The sequence below is a fragment of the Leucoraja erinacea genome, chromosome 2 (assembly GCF_028641065.1).
Source record: "Leucoraja erinacea ecotype New England chromosome 2, Leri_hhj_1, whole genome shotgun sequence".
NCBI classification, from domain to species: Eukaryota; Metazoa; Chordata; class Chondrichthyes; order Rajiformes; family Rajidae; genus Leucoraja; species Leucoraja erinaceus.
In genome coordinates, this window is record NC_073378.1 from 113,938,024 (window position 1) to 113,958,812 (window position 20,789).

Consider the following 20,789-nt stretch of genomic DNA (forward strand, 5'->3'; position numbering starts at 1 on the left):
TTAAAATACACATATTCATTTAAAAATGTCTTTAACAAACATTAACATGCTGGGGAAATGACATTTTGGTCCGTGGAGTCTGAAAATATTCAGCAGATCAAAAGGCATGAGATAAGACAAAAAACAAGCAAATTGGACGTGATGTCAAGATGCAAAAAGAATGTGCAATAGAACACACATTCAATATCTATATTATTACTAAAACTCTTTGTCTTGTTTGTGGCTGTGTGTGTGTGCCAAATTCTATTTTCCTATTTTCTTCCATACGCTAGGCCACAGCCTTACCATTTTCACACATCTGACTCACATTTTTCCCGTTGTGGCGATAAAACTTCTTCCCATCGCATTCCCACCTATATTTCCACACTTTATAATATAAAGTTTTTTAAAAAGCCCGAAAAAACACCCATTTTGGAAAACAACCCCAAGTGATGTCACAATGCACTCGCAGGACAGGATGGGATTCTCCGGGAGGGAGGGGCACTCCAGCGACATCACAATGGACATGCAAGGCAGGACGGGACATTCCGAGAGGGAGGGGCACTACAGCGCACTCGCCCGACACCTGGTGGCGAGGATGGTACCGCGGGCCCTGGCTGGAGCCGAGCCTGGTGCTCAAGCTGGAATGAGAGCCGAGTACGGGGCTGAAAACAAAAGCCGCCGCTGGAACAAAGGCCCGGCTGAGTACGAGAACCAGGCTGAGGTCCAGGCCCTAGCGCTGCTCTACGACCTGGGTAGGTCCTGAGGCAGGGAATGGGAGTGAGGGGAGGAGGCGGATGGGGTGGGGAGTGGGGTGGTAGAGGGAGGTGGGGGGGGGGGGGGGGGGGGGGGGGGGGGGGAGGGAGGGGGGGAGGAGGGAGATGGGGAGGGGGTGGAGGAGGGAGATGGGAAGGGGTGGAGGAGGGAGATGCCCCCTACCTATCTACCCTCACTCCCATCCTCTCTACCCCCCCCCTCTCTACGCCCTCCCTCTCTAAACCCCCTCCCCTCTCTACCCTCCCTCCCTTGCCCTCTCTCCCCCTCCCTCCCCCAAAACTCTACACCCCTCCCTCCCTCCACCCCATCTCTCTCGGCATCTCTCCCTCTCTACCCCCCTTCCCCTCCCTCTATACTCCCCTCACTCTCCCTCTCTACCCTATCCCCCTCTATTCCTCTCTATCTCCGTCTCTACCCCCTTCCCACTCCCTCTCTACCCCCACCCCTCTACCTCTCCCTCTCTACCACCCCTCTCCCTCTCTACCCCCCCTCCATCACTCACCCACCCCGCCATCTCTACCACCCTTCCCTGTCTACCACCCCTCCCTCTCTAGGGATTGAAGAGGGAGGGTGAAGAGGAAGATGAGGAAGTGCTGGGGGATGAGGAGAAATGAGCTGCGCCCGCGCAGTTGGGGGCTATGTATGAGTGGTGCAATATTGCGTTGGGGGAAAGGCTTGCGTTGGGGGAACGGGTGAGTGGTGGAATCTTGCGTTGGGGGAGCAGCCCTAACAGTCTGCACTTGGTCGAGTATCACATAAAACACATTTCAAATAGAGGATTTTATGTTCAATTTGGCGACCAACTGATTACACCAGATTATTAGCAACTGTCAGACTATTTGGAAAGTCAATATATATAATATAAAATCGTATTTAAATTCAAATACAAATAACAAGTACTTACTCCTGGTGTTATAACCGCACCAATCCCATTTTTCATTTTGGACCTGCCTCTAACTCCTCGACCAGGATGTCCTCCACCACGTGGCCTCTTTTTACCAGGAAAACCAGCACCACGGCCCTACGGAAAATAACATTTCAGAAAGTCCTGTTCGGAATACAATGCACCTGCAATACTTTACAGGACAAATATTAGTTTAGTTTAGTTTAGTTTAGAGACACAGCGCAGAAACAGACCCTTCAGGCCACCATTGCCATGCCGACCAGCGATTACCCCGTGCACAAGCATTATCCTACACACTAGGGGCAATCTACAATTTTTACGGAAGCCAATTGACCTACAAACCTGTACGTCTTTGGAATGTGGGAGGAAACCGGAGCTCCCAGAGAAAACCCATTCGGTCACAGGGAGAACGTACAAACCTGGAACAGACAGCACCCATAGTCAGGATCAAACCTGGGTCTCTGGCAGGGTAAGGCAGCAACTCTACCCCTCTGCCACCCCTCAGTACATTGAAAATCTACTTTGTCTTGTCTTCTCTATACTTATAAAACTCCGATCTTGGATATGTGTGTATTTGTGCGACGTTTGTGTGCATTTCACGTCTCCTCGAAAACAAGACACGTTAACGGTGAAATGTTTACATATTCCGATAGATATTTATGCCGTAATGTCAAAAATGGCCTTATCTGAAAATTTAACGCATTATTTTTCGAGTTATTTATGAAAATGCTCAAATTTCAAATAACTTGGAAAATAAACGAGACGGTCTCGCTGATGACATCACAATGGTTCTGCTCCTCGTGGCCTGCTGCCCTATGTTACACACACAGTGGGTGACGTCAACCCCCCTTCCCTTTCTTCCCCCCTGGTTCTTCCAAAGACACAGAAAGAACGAGCAAATGGCTCTGCACTGCAGCTCCCAAGGTCACGAGTGCTGTACGCTCGCGCCTCGGCTCGGGAAATCCCGGGTTTTCTCTTGGCTCCTCGGTCGCCTCTTCTCATTCCTTCCCGGGCTCTCTCTCCCCCCCCCCCCCCCCCCCCCCCTCCCGGGTTTTCTCTTGGCTCCTTGGTCGCCTCTTCTCTTCCCCCCCCGGGCTCTCTCCCCCCCCCCCCCCCCCACCCGGCTCTCTCTCCCTTACCCCCCGGCTCTTTCTCCCCTCCCAGGCTCCCTCTCCTCCCCCCCGGGCTTTTCCCACCCCCCAGGGGCTCACTAACCCCCACCCCCCCCCCCCCCCCCCCCCTCTCCCCCCCCCCCCCCCCCGGGCTCTCTTTCCCACCCCTCTAGCCTCTCCCCCCCGGTCTCTCTCCCCCCCCCCCCCCCGGGGCCTCTCTTCTAACCCCCCCCTTCCCCCACTCTGTCCCCCCGTCCCTATCTCCCCCCCTCCTCTCCCCCCCCCCTCCCCTCCCTCTCTCCCCAGCCTTTCTCTTCCTCCCCCCTCCCCTGTCTCCCCCACCCCCGTGCGTTGAGGGGATGGGAACCCAACGGGTCCCCCTTGGCTGTGTGTGTGTGTGTGTGTGTGTGTGTGTGTGTGTGTGTGTGTGTGTGTGTAATCATACTGCTCGAAAAAAAACGACAGTCTAGCAGTAAAACCTTTACATATTCGGTAGAGTTTTATCCTGTGAGCTCTGCTAGCTAGCAAGTGTAATTGCATTTTTAAAGTTTAAAAATGAGGGAGGGTGCATAAGGTGAAATGAGCAGCCCCTGTGCAGTTGACGGCTATTGGTGAGTGAGAGAGGATGGGGCTCTTAAAAATAGTGGAGTCAGGGGATATGGGGAGAAGGCAGGAACGGGGTACTGATTGGGGATGATCAGCCATGATCACATTGAATGGCTCGAAGGGCCGAATGGCCTACTCCTGCACCTATTGTCTATTGTCTACTGTTGTTCACGAGTGGGTCAAAATCTTATAATTTCCTTCATAATAGCAATATGAAAGCACAGTCAACATGTAACTTTAGTGGTCCAAGAAACAGACAAAATGTGTCTTTACTACTTGACTACATTCAAGAATAAATAAACAATTATGATCTGCCCTTACAAGTTAACATCTAATTTGGATGCTGGCAATTCTGTACACCCTTAGTGCTGCACAGATGTCAGCTGAGGTTGAAGATTCAAGCTGAGGAGCTATAATCAGTCTCAAAGATGAAAATGCAATAATGAAAACGACAGAATGTAGAAACTATAGAAATGACCTTTTAATGATCTATTCAGCAGATCAAAACAAGAGTAATCAAAATATGAACTTTTCAGGTTCAAAATCTAATACCATATTTCCCATGGAACTTGACTGCATTCACAGTTCTTTTATCGGGCAACAAATCATTTGTTGCCATATAAAACAATACGAACTTAAAAATCAAATCAAAGTGGTGTAAGCTTGAAAACCAATAATATGAATTGCACATCATTAGAATGAAGAACAATTCATCATAATCTTTGTTTCATATTTGTGGATGAATTACGCCTGATGTAAGAATATGAAGGCGAGGCTATTTCGCCATTTGAGCTTGTTTCATAATTCATTAAGATCATAGTTCTACTTCCATGCCCATTTCCTTGATTCCCTTAATTATCCTCTTAATCCCTCGATTCCCTAATCTACAGAAATCTGTTGATCTCTGATTAGAACAAATTCAATGTCAGAACCACTACGTACTTTGGACTAGAGAAAAGCAAAGATTCACTGGCCTCTATGTGAGGAAGTCTTTCTCTCGTTTCAGTCCTCAGTTTTTATTCTGTAATTTCCGGATCTCAATTCATCCCGGCAAACTCCTCAGCCAATTAATTTAACTGATGTAAATCCAGAGTATACAAGCCACATTTATTCCATCCCTCTTCATATTGCAAACCTATCATCCCCAAAATCAATTAATCAAATTGATCATTCACTGCATTCCCTCTATGGAAAGTTATATCCGTGTTTAGAAAAAGTTAACGGGGGTGGCCTCACCAAGGTCTCATATAATTGCAGGAAGACTTTAATCCTATATGCAAATCCTGCCATAGTATCCAACATGTCATTTGCCTTCCTAATATCTTGTTGGCTTTCCATGTACACAAGGACACTCAATTCCCTTTGAATATCAACATTACCCTTTGAAAAGGGTACTCTACTGCTCACAAAAGTAAATTACCCTTCCGTTTTTTCATGTCATTTGCAATTTGTGCTCTAGCCCATTCATGTAGTTTGTCTACATCCTGTTGAATCCTCTGTATGTTCTGCACACTCACCATCCCACCTAGTTGTGCAACATCATCAAACGAAATCTGACATTTAGACCCCTCAGCTAAATCTTTGATATAGATTGCGCAGAGCTCTGTTCCAAGCACGAACCCCTGAGGTACCCTGTTAATAAAAATCTGGTCAATCTGAGAAGGATCCCTTTACTTCTAGACTTCCACTCCCCCATTAACCATAATATAAGAAATAAAGACAATCTCTTTGTATTCTAATTCTAACACTGGAAGTAATTCCCTGTATTCTTGCCAAATACAGTATGTTCATCCTTCCCCAAGTAAAATATATGTTAAGCCATTAAGGACACGATGGAAAATTCAAAGAACACTGGAAGCTATGAAATTCAGGGTTGGATCCTGTTTGGCAACTTTAGTGACAGAATCACACATGCACCTAAAATGGATGCGGAGGTTTTTTAGAGAAACATACTGAAAATATATGACCTCAAGACCTGAGAATTTAATATTCACAACCATAATAGGATACGTTAAATTACATTTAGGCATCAGGCAATGGCAACAGGGAAGCCCCATTTCATCAGTATGAATTAGCAGTCTATGTCAGAAGCATTATCAGATATATGTGGGCTGAATAGACAAAAAACAATCCATTGTGAATTGGGAGAGCAAAACAACTTTTTTTGCTCATTCTGGCACAGAAGACACTTGACTGGATTCAGCCCGTACATCTTCTGTAATAACCTGACAAGATCAGTGACTAGCACTGGCAAAGAGAAGCCGTTTTTTTAATTTAATGATATATCAGTGGGATGAGTATAATTACTGCAGTCAATTCCTTCTATTTTTCACCATCTCTCAACAAGAGTGAACATTTTGCTAACCAGACAACGATATTGAATGCAGCGATTAACCATGTGAATAACGAAAAATGTGCAACAAATAAAATTACATCCTTTTGTTCAGAACTTGTCCTATGTGATTTAACAGACTCCTGGCTACTGGTGAATGGGGCTGAATGTCAAAACAGCTTAATTAATTGGTTCCCTTTTTTTAATTCTTCGAACATTTAAGCTCAATTCTAGCTGAAACAGATCTGGATATCATGGCAGAAATTGAACAAGCCTCTCTTGTTACATCTGGATAACTTAATTTAGATCAGCTTCTCAGCAATGACACTAACTAATGAATTTAAAAACAGCTCATTAAAAATTGCATGAAAATATATGAGGGGACAGAGACTGTTCTGGAAAAGGTAAACATTTGCAAGGATACACTGCAACATTGGAACTCTGGTCCCAGATATTAATGATGTCGACCAGTTTGGATTAATGAATACATGAATGAATGAATGCATGATTGAATGAATGAATGAATGAATGAATGAATGAATGAATGAATGAATGATTGATTGAATGAATGAATGAATGGTACTTTATTGGCACATGTACCCGGAGTAGCTAGGTGGTGAGAGGCTTTGTTTTGCTTACAACCTAGGCAGAACACGAGTGTTGCCACGTGTTGGCACCACCAAAGTTACAAACATACCAAACAGTCCTACCTACTGTCTGCCACAGCACTTGACGGCAGCAGGCCCTCCTTCCCGAAAGTCAGTTCCCCCTTCATTCCCCACACCGGGTGTCTCCTTTGATTTTAGCAGCCCCCCATGCCGGGTCCTCCCCTTTGTCCTCGGTGCCCCCCTCACATAGGGTGCCCCCTTTGTTGTCAGCAGCCCTCCGCCGGGTCCCCCCATTACTCGCGGCGATCCACCTCGCTCTCGGTCCCTCCTCGCTCTCAGTAGAGAGGTTCCCATCAACGCCAGAGGCTCTGGGCCAATTTAGAGCGCGTTGGGCAAGCCGGGCGGGTCCTCCAACGTCGTCGGTTTGCAGAGGGCGAGTCCTCCTCTGTTGTCTGACCATGGCGGACGAGTCGGGCCTGCATAAGCGTCTCGGCTGGGTCGGGTACTTTTTGGCGCTGCCGTTCCGGCACCGCCGATTCGGCGCTGCCCTTTCGGCGTCTCCATTTATAATATCTGTACTTATCAGAACCCTAACCCTAACCTCTGTAAATACTGTATTTATGTATGTAAATACTTTTATTTATCTCTGTAAAACATAAATAAAAGTGTTCCATGCGTCACAATCCTCCGGGATAGTGAATTCTAGAGATTCATCACCCTCTGTGAGAAGTTCCTATGCCAAGGATATTGCAAGTGAGATCAGCTTTATGTTAACAAGTTTGGAAATTCGTTTCCACTGGCCCACTGCTGTGGCACCCTAACTCTAACCCAAACCCATACCCTAACCCTAACTCTAACACCCCGAAACGGAGGCGCCCAAACAGCAGCGCCGATAAGGCGGCACCGAATGGTACCATTCCGGTCTCGGCCTGCTGCTTACCGGGAGTGTCCCTGGCCGCTGCTCGCCAGGAATGTCCAGGGACACTGATTGCCCAGGGCCACTGCTTGCTGCTGTTTACCAGGAAATAGAGATAGAGTAAAAAAAAATACTACATGCCGTTTAAAATGATGAGTAAAGACCGAAAAAAATATTTCCACGTGGGGTCTCTAGAATTGGAGATCATAATTATAAGAAAGCTACTGACAAGTCTGAGAGAATTCAAGATAAATCTCACTACAAGTGATAATAAAGGAAAAAGTAGTTAAACAAACTGAGGAAAAAAATGATATAAGACTGGATGAATAGGGATATGGAAGGTAAATAGGTACAAGGAAATTGGTCTGAATAGACTTATTTTCCTGCTAAACTATGCAATGCTTATGTGCTAGATAAAGAAAATTGTATCAAACAAAACAGAACCTCAAATTACTTTACAAACAGAAATGCCTTAAAACAAAATCTATAGAGGACAATAAAACTAGAAATTGCATGGATGAAAAGAGAACCAAGCAAACATGATACTTGTCTTTGGGGTACAGCAATCAGCAGTGATAACAATAATCGTTAAATAAAACTGATGGTGGAGTTTAGGGATAGACATCTGGAAGATAACCCCAAATAGGAGCTCTGTATATGAGCATGTTGTAAAGATCCACTTGGTTTCATATTCATGGTGAAAATAACCTGTCCTCTAATAAAGGACATGGATAAGAAAAGGGAGTGAAAACTTAATCTATCTTAACAGCATTATTTTCTTTAACAGAAAAGAGCACTTGCATTCGCCTACAATGAGTTGTAATGATTATTACAATGCAGGAATGAACAAAAATCAGAAACAAAAATTGCACTACTGTCTGATTACATGACAGAAACATTTAAGCCAAACAAATTCACCACAGGAATAAAAGGACATGAAATAATATGAATTACCACTTTGACGTTCCAAATGGTGTTCTGAGACTGCTTTGTTTTTACCATACTCTCCCGAAATTCATAACTGTTTGCAGACCAGGAAGGCGAACTCATAGCATTTGTCGCCCATATGCCCTAGGATATGGTAGGTGAAAAAAGATGTAATTGGGGAAACCCCCAGCAAAATAAACTTAAAATGTTAAACAGGTGATCAGTATGGTAATACAAAATGAAAGCACGAGAGAAATGTTGGTTGCAGGACATAATGAATTAAATCATAAAATTCGCAAAATGTGATTACACAGGGAGCAGGGCATGAGAAGTTAAAATTGCCACCCACCATTTACTCCTACTGCAAATTCAACCGATAAATGAGAATTATTCCATCCTAAGTATTTTCTGTATGACAATCAGTGTAGAGGAGCTGCATTTCTTATTATTTTGTCTTTAATTGATTTTGAATAAAAATACTGGAAAGCGTCAGCAATTAGTCTATATCCATGGATAGAAACAGCATTAATACTTTATGTTGATGGCCTATCATAAAAATCATTGATAATTATTCAGGTCCACCACTTATTGTCTAGCACCTTTGATTCCAAAGCCTAGCCAGATTATCCAACAGAGGTCATGGCATCCAAGGCCATCAGGGCCGAGATACCGGCCTGCATAGTTGGTCTTGGAAGTCGGTCATGGGCCAGAGTTCCAGAGCCCCAGCCACAGGAGGCAAATTTGACCCGCCGATTGGAAGTCTGGCAGTGGATGTTGCCTATGGGAACGGACCTGCCGGCTCTGGCCAGGGCGGAGTACAAGAGCCCGTCTGCTGTGATCAAATTCGCACCGCGAATTAGGTTGAGATCGGCCGCCGGGGGATATTTCAAGTGCTCTCTTGTAATTTTGCCCGGATTGAAGAAGGCATCAGTTGCTGGAAAATCAGTGGTGGCCTGCTCTTGCGAAACTGTAACTGTTTCTTATTCCCAAAACTGCCTAACCTCGTGAGCACTTCAATTCCAATATTAATTTACCTCAGTTTACCTGCGTTCACAGAAATATGTAGATTTTTCTCATGAGAATTTTGTTGATAACTCTAAAATATTCTTTAATTACTCTTAACGTGTATTTAAATTAATAAATATTAAACCTTGTTCCAAAAGCTTCAGGTAAAAATGTAATGCATAAGGAGTACAGTTTGCATAATTTTTTTTTAAACACTAATCAACATAAATATTTGGTGTAAACTGAATCGTCAAACTGAATGGCAAGAAGCGCATAACCATTGTACCTTCGGGGACAAGAATTCACATCCTGTTCTTAGTAGCTTATCTTTGTTCTTATGGAACTTTCATCTAACATCTAAGATATGAAAATTGATTGGCAGTATGGTACATTTTGCACCCATGCGTGAATCTAAGCATTTATTTAATATGCACATAATAACTATTCAGTAGAATAATGTATTCTGTAAGCCATTTCAAACTATCAAACAGTTTGCTTCTCATGTGGGCCATACATAATGCATTTCATCCAACAGCAGGTTATGCGAGAAGGGTAGATAGAGTCATAGAGTAATACAGTGTGGAAACAGGCCTTTCGGCCCAACTTGCCCACACCGGCCATCAAGTCCCACCTGCCCACATTTGGTCCATATCTCTCCAAACCTGGTCTAACCATGTACCTAACTGTTTCTTAAATGTTGGGATGGTCCCTGCCTCAACCACCTACTCTGACAGCTTGTTCCATACATCCACCACCCTTTGTATAAAAAAAAACCCCTCAGATTCCTTTTCATCTTCACCGTGAACCTATGTCCACTAGTTCTAAATTCACCTACTCTGGGCAAGAGACTCTGTGCTTCCACCCGATTTATTCCTCTCATGATCTTATACACCTCCATAAGACCACCCCTCATCCTCCTGCGCTCCAAGGAATAGTCCTAGCCTACTGAACCTCTGCCTATAGCTCAGACCCTCTAGTCGTGGCAAAATGCTTGTAAATCTTCTCTGCACCCGTTCCAGCTTGACAACATCTTTCCTTTTACTCGGTGCCCAGAACTGAACACAATACCCTAAATGCGGCCTCACTAACATCTATACAACTGCAATATGACCTCCCAACTTCTATACTCAATACTCTGGCTGATGAAGGCCAATGTGCCAAATGCCTTTTTGACCACCCGATCTACCTGCGACTCCACCTTCAAGGAACCATGCACCTACACTTAGATCCCTCTGCTCTACAACACTCCCCAGACTCCTACCATTCACTGTGTGGGTCCTGCACATGTTAGACTTCCCAAAATGCAACACCTCACATAAATTCCATCAACCATTCCTCAGCCCACCTGGCCAATCGATCAAAAGATCCTGCTGCAATTTTTCACAACCATCTTCACCAGCTGCAAAACCACCCACTTTTGTATCATCTGCAAAGATGATAGCATTACCTCATTTGAGTGAACAATTAGAATTCATATTTATCATCAGGATGTACAATAATTAACATTTATGTCAAAATGGATTCAACTTCCCCCATGTTGTTCCCAAAATTTAAATCACATGGGCATTAGTACCTAATATATTAGGCAATCTCCAGCACTATACAAGTCAAAAACCATGGAGTAAAACACAGTAAATGATATCCAGAGAGACACGATAGACTGCAGGTGCTGGAATCTGAAGCAACAAGCAAACTGCTGGAGGAACTGTTGGAGGAACTTATTGGGTCAGGTAACATCTATAAAGGGATAGACATGATCGACATTTCTGATTGAGATGCTGCATCAGGACTGGTGAAAGTGAGACGGTGAAGGCCAGGGAATGGAGTATTTTCATGAGAGGTGCCATAGACGGAGATTGGAAGGGGCTGGAAATCGGGATGCAGGCTTGAGTTAAGGTAAGAGCAATAAAGTTTACAAATAATTGTGCAAACTAATCATTGAATCAAACAAAGTAAAAACAGAACTCAAAGCACAGGACTGATTGATTAGGTAGACAAATATGCTGGAGAAACTCAGCGGGAAAGACTGCTTAGGTCCTAGAATGGAGTCAAGGGGGGAGGTACAGCGACAAGTGTAGCATTTCCTGCGGTTGCAAGGGAAAGTGCCAGGAGAGGGGGTGGTTTGGGTGGGAAGGGACAAATTGACCAGGGAGTTACGGAGGGAGCGGTCTCTGCGGAAAGCAGAAAGGGGAGATGTTAAGATGGGGCCAGGGGTGGGATCCCGTTGGAAGTGGCAAAAATGTCGGAGGAATATTTGTTGTATGTGAACGCTGGTAGGGTGGAAGGTGTGGACAAGGGGGACTCTGTCCTGGTTACGAGTGGGGGCATGGGGAGTGAGAGCAGTTACGGGGTATAGAAGAGACCCTGGTGAGAGCGTCATCTAAAGAAGAGGGAAACCCCCATTCCCTGAAGAATGAGGACATCTCCGATGCCCTGGTTTGAACACCTCATCCTGGGTGCAGAAGTGGAGTAGATGGAGGAATTGGAAGTAGGGGATGGAGTCCTTACAATAAGCAGGATGGGAAGAAGTGTAGTCCAGATAGCCATGGGAGTCAGTGTGTATATAGTAGATGTCGGTCAGTAGTCTGCCACCTGCGATGGAGATAGTGAGATCTAGAAACGGTAGAGAGATAGCGGAAATGGTCCAGGTGTATTTGAGTGCCGGATGAAAGTTAGTGGTGAAATGGATGAAGTCAGTGAGTTGTGTATGGGTGCAGGAGGTAGCACCAATGCAGTCGTCGATGTAGCAGAGGTAGAGTTCAAGCTTAGGGCCATGGTACGCCTCGAACAAAGATTGTTCGACGTACCCTACAAAGAGGCAGGCATAGCTTGGGCCCATAGCTACGCCTTGGATTTGGATTGATTAAGTAAGTTTGAACCTATGGGAACTGAGGGAGAGTGTCAAGTTGGATTAACAATTAGCTGAATGGCAAAGAAATAAACAGTAACAATTGACAATAAATTTAGTGAACATGCAAAAACAGTGGATACTATGAGGCCAAGCTCAAGCTTAATGTGCCTGATATTTTTTTGCACTGTTGAGAAAGCCATTTGAAAAATTGGTAAGCCTACCAATCATCCCAGTGAAAAAGAATACAAAGAAAACTATTCAACTGTGAGAAAGAAAGGCATAATCATTTCATCTGTGGAGCAAATCAAAAATCAATGTTTTCTGGATCCATTGATTTCAATTATAAACATCAAGTGTCAGCAATGTTGAAACAAAAAAGGACTCAACTGCGCTCAGAAGTCTGGTATATGGCACAGAAACAGGGCCTTCTGCCAACCCATTTACATAGAAACATAGAATTAGGTGCAGGAGTAGGCCATTCGGCCCTTCGAGCCTGCACCACCATTCAATATGATCATGGCTGAACATCCAACTCAGTATCCCGTACCTCCCTTCTCTCCATCCCCCTTGAGCCCCTTAGCCACAAGGGCCACATCTAACTGTGTTAAATATAGCCTGAACTGGCCTTTACCCTCTGTGGCAGAGAGTTACACAGATTCACCACTAAGTGTTTACCTGAGCTAGTTCCATTTGCCTGTGTTTGCCTGTGTTTATCTTACACAATACATAAGATTTTACCAAATCAATGTAAATTTGAAAAGATCCCAAGCACAAATGCTGTACCATAACATGGGTTGAATTACAGATGCAGCACATACACTAAACCTTTGTGGAAATTTATACATATAATTCATCCCAAAACAATGAAATATCTATCTGCATGTAATCAAAATGAATGGTTGACAAGGTACAAAGCATGAAATTATCCTTGAAGTCATATAACTGACATTTGACATGTAGCAATCAAATTAAACATAATTACGTGAAGCTGATTTCATCTTCAATTTCTTACCAATCTTAGCAATAAAATGCAAGAACCTCAATTAAAGCAAAGTTCAATTTCCTACTGTGGTATTTTGTACAATGCCGCAAATCCCAGAAACTCAATCTCAGAACGCTACTCTCATCATTCCTCTTAATCACTCGTAAGATGATTTCCGATGTCCACAGTTAAATTTAATCAACATCGTGCAGGTAGAACTCCTCCACTGTAGCTTTATATCTGCACTGCATCTCCACCTCTTCACAACTTGTGATCTTTATGGGTAGATTTTTGGTTTTATTTCTCTTCAACGATTTGGCACTAATGCACCCAAGCTCCTTAGTTGCAGCACTGGTCAATTACAAGCTTATGTAGTTACACCTTGCCACATGGCCCAAATTGCTTTTAATATCAAATCCTTTATGCTGGTAGAATTAATCCCAACTAAACTGCACGTACTCACGCCACAGACAAAATATGACTTGGATCAGGGCTAAATCTTCTGAAAACATAAAAGCAGATGTACAAGCAAGCTACAGAGGACATAAGGAAGATATAAAGGAATATAAAAAGGTTAAGTGAGTGGAAAAAAAAACTGGCAAATGTGAAATTCCATTTTGACAGGAATTTTGTTTTAAATAAGCACGTTATCTAAATGTAGGTAGTTCTCCTATAATGTGATAGTTGCATTCCAATGAAACCTCACGTTATAAAATCAATTATCTCATGGCGTAAAGGGGGTTGAGGCACAGTGTTTCAGGTTCATAATAACCATATTTTCCCCTGCTGAATTTTCAAAACTGAAGATCTTTTTCAAAGCTGTGCCTTCATTTTTGTTACTAGAGTAGAGTATCTTGGACAAGTCAGTTTCAATGGCCACCTGCAGTGACATAAACTGACCATTCTTATGATGCAATAGTCTCTATTGGTGCAGGGAGGTTACATGGAAACAGTTTCCTTCCTCACCCTCAGACTTTTATCCCCCAAGAGGTTTTTTTTCTGCTTATCATTTTTCAAAGTAACTTTTAAGTAGTTCTCGAGTTCCCAATTGAATTTGCGTTATAACCAATTCAAATGGCCCGTATAATACAAGTTATGTCCACTAATATATTAATGCATGGTATTCAATTTGTGTTATGGAAACACACGTAATAGCAGAGGGATCTGAGTGTTAAAGTGAACGATTTAGAGCCAGTCATACAATATGGAAGCAAGCCCATCGGCCCAATTCATCCATGCCGAACAAGATGCGTCAACTGTGCTAGTCCCATTTAACATCATAGAACCATACAACGTGGAAACAAGCCCTTCAGCCAAACTTGCCTACATTGACCAACATGTCCCATCTACACTAGACCCATCTGCCTGCGTTTGGCCCATAACCCTCCAAACTTGTCCTATCCATGTGCCTATCTAATTGTTTCTTAAACATTGCCCCTGCCTCAACTATCACCTCTGACAGCTCATTCCATACACCCACCTCTCTTTGTGTGAAAAGGTAACCCCTCAGATGCCTATTAAAACTTTCTCTCTTCACCTTAAACCTAAGTCCTCTGGTTCTCGATTCCCTCACACTGGGCAAGAGACTCTGTGCTTCCAGCCAGTCTATTCCTCTCATGATTTTATACACCTCTTTATAGTCACCCCTAATCCTCCTGTGCTCCAAGGAATAGAGTCCCAGCCTGCTCAACCTCTTCCTATAGATCAGACTCTCTAGTTCCCACAACATCCTCGTAAATCTTCTCTGTACCCTTTCCAACTTGACAACAGCTTTCTTGTAACATAGTGCCCAGAACTGAAAACAATACGCTAAATGTGACCTCACCAACATCACATATAAATGCAATATGATCTTCCAACATCTATACTCAATATTCTGATGGTCAATGTGCCAAAAGCTGTTTTGACCATCCTATCCACGTCCTCTGGTTCTTACTCCTCTGCCAATGAGAACAGTTTTGCTCCATTTTAAATAGCACACTAATAATATCTAAAATTGTCTGAAAGATTTCAGGAAGATTTAAGAGAGAAAAAGAGTCACATTGTTCTTCAAGCTATTTAACTTCACTTGTCAACACATCTCTAAATTACTAGGGTCTAAAATTTAAAATAGACTATATAAGGATCAATACTATCATTTCTATTCACTAAAATTAACACGAGGCACAAGCAAGCCAAAGCCTTCTTCTATCTGCATTATGATGCAAGTGTGGTTATCAAGGAACAAGATATCACAAATTAGCAGTGTTTTATTTAATGCTACCAGCAGCAAAAGCTACCTACTTTTGGTGCAGCAAACATTAAATTGACACCGCTGATATGTAATGTCTTGTTCCTTGCTACCTACACTTACTTTACTCCAAATGAAAAGCCAACACCTATTTCTTTAACTATAAATTTTCACATTAAGAACAAAATATTCCTCGTATGGTTAATTTTTTTGTCTACTCAAAGCCAAGATTTTCTACACAATCCCTATTTGTACGTTGAAAGCGTTAAAATGCTTTTTCATGCTTCATGTAAATGGCACAAGAATATTTTTTAAAGCATTTGTGTCTCAACACTGCACACAAATAAGCTACACACACAGTGAATAAAGTCCAGTGCATAATACTGAGAGACAAGTTTCAGAAGGAATAATCGAGGCGAACAACTTATCAGATATTAAAATTCATTCAATCTTATTTACTTAACATTTACCATATATTATCATGTAACTCAAAATTAAAAAATCAGGTATTATTTGTATTAAGTTGAAAACATTTAGCTTTTAATACAATTCTGGTATGAAATAAAGCAAATGAAATCTCTGCTTTTATTAGCATCTCTTATAATTTACAAACAAAACATTATCCTTTAGACCCTTGAAGTCTCTGCCACTTTAAACATGTTTTGCCGTGTTTTGCAATGCAATATCTGTCGAGTAAAATACACAGACAGCTACGGTCTAATGAAATACAGCCAGTTTTGAACTGATAAATATACTTAATAGACATTAGCGAATCGTACCTGTCTCATTCTGGGTCTTCCTGGAGAAAATTTCCTTTTGGTAATAGCTGGTTTCCCCATGCCTATTTTTGGAACCAGAGGTACGAAGGCAGGTGCAGGAATTCTTGAACCGAATGTGGTTGGAGCTGAAGTGCAAGACACATTAGTCATCGGAGTTAACCCAACTGAAACTGTCACAGAAGAGGGAGAAACTGAAGAGGATCTGCTGCTGTTGACATAATTATTGTCTGTTTCTACAAAGCCTTTGACAGCTTTATTTTCAATTGGTGAATTTAGCTCTGATGTATACTCACTGGGAGTTTCTTCAGCTTCAAAAACATTGCTACTGAGAAACACTTGGGAATTTCTTTCTTCACTTCGCTGTGCCACATTATCCACCGGTACGATTTCTGGAAGTTCCTTGGTCAGTACATCCTCCTGTGGAAGCCCATTATTTGACACTTCTGTGGCTGAAATTTCCATTGGTTCTGTCTTGTTCTCACAAATCGGATGCTCTGCTACTGGGGCTGCTTCTTCAACAAACTCTTTCAAATGTAGTGCCTTCCCATCCAGTTGAGGTTGTAATAGTGTTTCAGGTTTATTTTCATTCGTCTCTGTGTCTTGGACTACCATCACTGCTGTTCGACACTCAAGCTGTTGAAGTACTTCTCCAGAGACCATAGCATCCTTGGGCAAATCAGACTCTATGTGGTCAATTGTATGGGCTGTTGCCAAATCTACAAACATAAACAAATTAAAATGAAAGAGATCTATCAAATGTGACAACATTTGAAAATTGAAGTCCAAAAATGCATAGCTAAATTAAATAGCAACATAGGATGTTTTTAAATATAATTTACATATTTAAAACTAAACTGGATGTTAATTCTGAAGGCAGTGCTATCAATTCCTTGTTTTTTGTTAATGATCAATTAATTTCAAAATCAAATTATGCAATTTTGCATCACATCATTAAGGTGACTGGTGGAGAGAAAAGGGATTGACAGTCAAATTTAATTTTACTTTTCATAATTTACTGCCCGAAAGCTGCATCAAGCAGTGGATAGATCCTCAATATGCGAACCCCAAGTGCTGTGCATGCTGAAATTCTACTTGTCCCCAGTGTTTTCTGCAGAAAAGCACCTTTGATCACAGGTCCATCAGTCAGCGGCCAGCACAAAATGTCCTGGAATCATTGCAGGAAGTCAGTTGATCCTGTGGGATAGTTTCTGGAGCATACTGTCAAAAGTTATTTGCCAGAATGCCTCATTGGCACAACACAAACCAAAATCTTGCTTGTCTGGCAGTGAGAGGTCCCTCCCACATCAGATCCTTTCTGTAAAGGAGTGCATCATTCTCAGTGCCTGCTGCCCTTAAGTTGGCAGAGATGTTGGGGATCAGACAAATGCCCACCTGCTTGTAGGCTGCAAGCTTACCAAAGTCTGGAAAATGACGCAATGATCCTTGTCAAAGTTCAACCAAGCAGCTGCGTAACAAAGATCTCGTGATCTATGTGCAACTTCCATCAAGCATCAACTGCTAATGGATGATCATTAATTTGATGAAGGAGGCATTTTTGTCTGCCTGAGACTTGTCTTCCAGTGCAGGGAGATGTCCATAGTGCTGCTGACGGACAAATTCCAAGGTGCAGACGTATGTGCTGAGGGACATATGGATGCTCGATGCAGACATTTTGTGGAGAAGGACTACAGCCTCGGGATTTTCCACCACTGGACAATAAGAGGCAGAGTGCTGTCTAGCTATTCATGATTGCATTATTTAAGGAAGAAACGCAAATGATATTTACAGACTATATAAGAATGTATTGGTACAAAGTATGTAGAGAAAGATGTGTATCAGTTGTAGTCACTGTATAAGTGTAAAGTTTAAAAAAAAAAATCTTATAGAAAATTGGTTGGCAGACAGGAAACAAAGAGTAGGGATTAACGGGTCCCTTTCAGAATGGTAGGCAGTAAATGTACATTTACAATATACATCAATGATTTCGATGAAGGGATTAAAAGTGACGTTAGCAAATTTGCAGATGACACAAAGCTGGGTGGCAGTTTGAACTGTGAGGAGGATGCTATGAGAATGCAGTGTGACTTGGACAGGTTGGGTGAGTGGGCAGATGCATGGCAGATGCAGTTTAATGTGGATAATATGAGGTTAACCACTTTGGTAGCAAAACCAGGAAGGCAGATTATTATCTAAATGGTGTTAAATTGGGAAAAGGGGAAGTACAACGGGATCTGGGGGCCCTTGTTCATCAGTCAATGAAAGTAAGCATGCAGGTACAGTAGGCAGTGAAGTAAGCGAATGGCATGTTGGCCTTCATAACAAGAGGAGTTGAGTATAGGAGCAGAGAGGTCCTTCTGCAGTTGTATAGGGCCCTAGTGAGACCACACCTGGAGTATTGTGTGCAGTTTTGGTCTCCAAATTTGAGGAAGGACATTCTTGCTATTGAGGGAGTGCAGCGTAGGTTCACAGGGTTAATTCCCGGGATGGCGGGACTGTCATATGCTGAGAGAATGGAGTGGCTGGGCTTGTATACTCTGGAAGTTAGAAGGATGAGGGGTATATTATTGAAACATATAAGATTATTAAGGGTTTGGACATGCTAGAGGCCGGAAACATGTTCCTGATGTTGGGGGAGTCCAGAACCAGGGGCCACAGTTTAAGAATAAGGGGTAAGCCATTTAGAACGGAGATGAGGAAACACTTTTTCACACAGAGAGTTGTGAGTCTGTGGAATTCTCTGCCTCAGAGGGCGGTGGAGGCTCTGAATACTTTCAAGAGAGAGCTTGATAGGGCTCTTAAAGATAGCGGAGTCAGGGGATATGGGGAGAAGGCAGGAACGGGGTACTGATTGTGGATAATCAATGTGCCATGTAGAAGACTAGTGCATAAGATAGAAGCTCATAATATTGATGGAAATGTATTGGCATGAAAGAGGTTAAAATGTATTGCAAAAAATAGTGAAATGAAGGTATGTAGGAGCCATTAGCTATATGGTAAGCAACATTACGTTGTAAAATATTTTAATATTTCCTCCTCACTGCTTGCAAGCCAAATATATGCACTATTTGGAAGAAGTGAGGAGCTAAACCTCACATCATGCTGACCATCATCAGCAAAGTTCTCATTGCACAAAGCAGAAAATCAAAATAACAGACTTCCTACCATTTTTCTTAACTGTAATACTCCGATCTTCAGCAAGGCTAATAGGGTTGTCTGGCTGGTGAATAGCCTCTCCTTGTGATAACTGTTCCTCAACAGCTCCATTAATTCCAGGAACACCTATACGTTTCAAAATACAAATATTAGTAACACAAGCCTCAATGCTACTTTCAAAACCAGATCTCAGCTGAATATTTTAGCACTGATGAATCAGATTTATTGTAAATATACCAGATTTTTAAATCAAATAAGTTGATGTCCATTATTAGTAACTTCATTAAATATAATTACAAAGTAGGCAGCACATCCATATATATATCTATCTATTTATCTCTATACTTATAAAACTCTGATCATGGATGTGTATTTATGTGTGTGATCACATCTTCGCGAAAAAATGTAACAGTAAATTATTTTACATGTTCCGGTAGAGATTTTTCCCATGGAGTCCAAAATCGCCTTAGCTCTGAAATTTTCAGGCTTTATTTCTCGAGTTATTACTGAAAATGTTCAAAATCTGACAAAACTTTGAATTTAAAACCAGTCTTTCGATGATGACATTACAATGGGTCTGCTCCATGCGGCCTTCTTACATGCTCTGCGAATGACGTCACACCCCCCCCCGGTTATTCAAAAGACGCTCTGCCTCCCCCCGCCTCTGCCCCTGCCCGCTCTCTGCTCCTGGCCTCCCCCTGCCCTCCCTGCCCCTGCCCCCCCTCTGCTCCCCCCCCCCCTCTGCTCCTGCCCTCCCCACCCTGTCCCTGCCCGTCCCTCTGTCCCTGCCTCCCCTGCCCCTCCCTCTGCCCGCTACCTCTGTCCTTGCCCTCTGTCTCTGCCCTCCACTTCTGCCCTCTACCTCTGCCTCTGCCCTCGCTCTCTCTGCCCCCTCCCCCCCTCTTCCTCACTTGCCGAGCCTGCGAGTTGGGGGCTATGCGTGAGTGGCTAGGGCGGGGGATGGGGTAAAAGGAGCGAATGATTAATATTAATATAATATCAAGGGGGTGGTTAGTATGTGTGTGTGTGTGGGGGGGGGGGGGGGCAGAGGTAGGGCAGGGGGAAGCCAGGTGCAGAGGACGGGGGGGGGGGGGGGGGTTTAGTGTGTGTGTGTGATGTCGCAGGCCACCCCCCCCCCCCCCATATGGTAGTAATATACTAGACCAATGGGTCCCACTTGGTCTAGTTTATTACTAAAACTTCTATCTATCTATTTATCTATTTATCTATTTATCTATCTATCTATGGTTATGTGATCCTGGAACCGCCAAAATGGTACACGTTAGCGCAAACATTTTTAAATTCTTAATAGTTTTTTTATTGGAGCAGAAAAAAAAATCACAGTACATCTGACGTATGGCATTACATTTTCCTCCATTTTGTTTTTTATAAATAATAATAATAATAATAATAATAATAATAATATAAACAAAATAACCCTAACAAACCCTCCCTAAACACCTCTTGGCAGCTTATTTTTTCACAATCCAAATGTATCACAAAATCAAATGCACTTTTTAACAATAATAAAGTAACAAAACAGAATAAAGGCGGATCCCCACATACTGTCAAGTACCCTCAGTCAATAGGTAGTTCCTTTAGACCCTCAAAGCATGATAACAAGGGTT

The 20,789-nt window shown here is 42.8% G+C and overlaps 1 protein-coding gene across 10 annotated transcripts in view; it reads right to left on the bottom strand.

Moving 5' to 3' along the window:
- Positions 1 to 20,789, bottom strand: part of kmt2ca (lysine (K)-specific methyltransferase 2Ca) — a 342,802-nt gene that overhangs the window by 138,179 nt on the left and 183,834 nt on the right. For 9 of the 10 annotated variants that reach the window (XM_055664102.1, XM_055664136.1, XM_055664092.1 and 6 more), the window contains 4 exons: positions 19,171 to 19,287; positions 16,009 to 16,724; positions 8,189 to 8,305; positions 1,661 to 1,777 (listed from right to left, as the gene is read on the bottom strand). In XM_055664102.1, coding sequence (XP_055520077.1) covers positions 1,661 to 1,777; positions 8,189 to 8,305; positions 16,009 to 16,724; positions 19,171 to 19,287 — 1,067 coding nt within the window. The remainder of the gene's footprint in view (positions 1 to 1,660; positions 1,778 to 8,188; positions 8,306 to 16,008; positions 16,725 to 19,170; positions 19,288 to 20,789) is intronic. The other variant, XM_055664129.1, reaches the window with a different exon arrangement.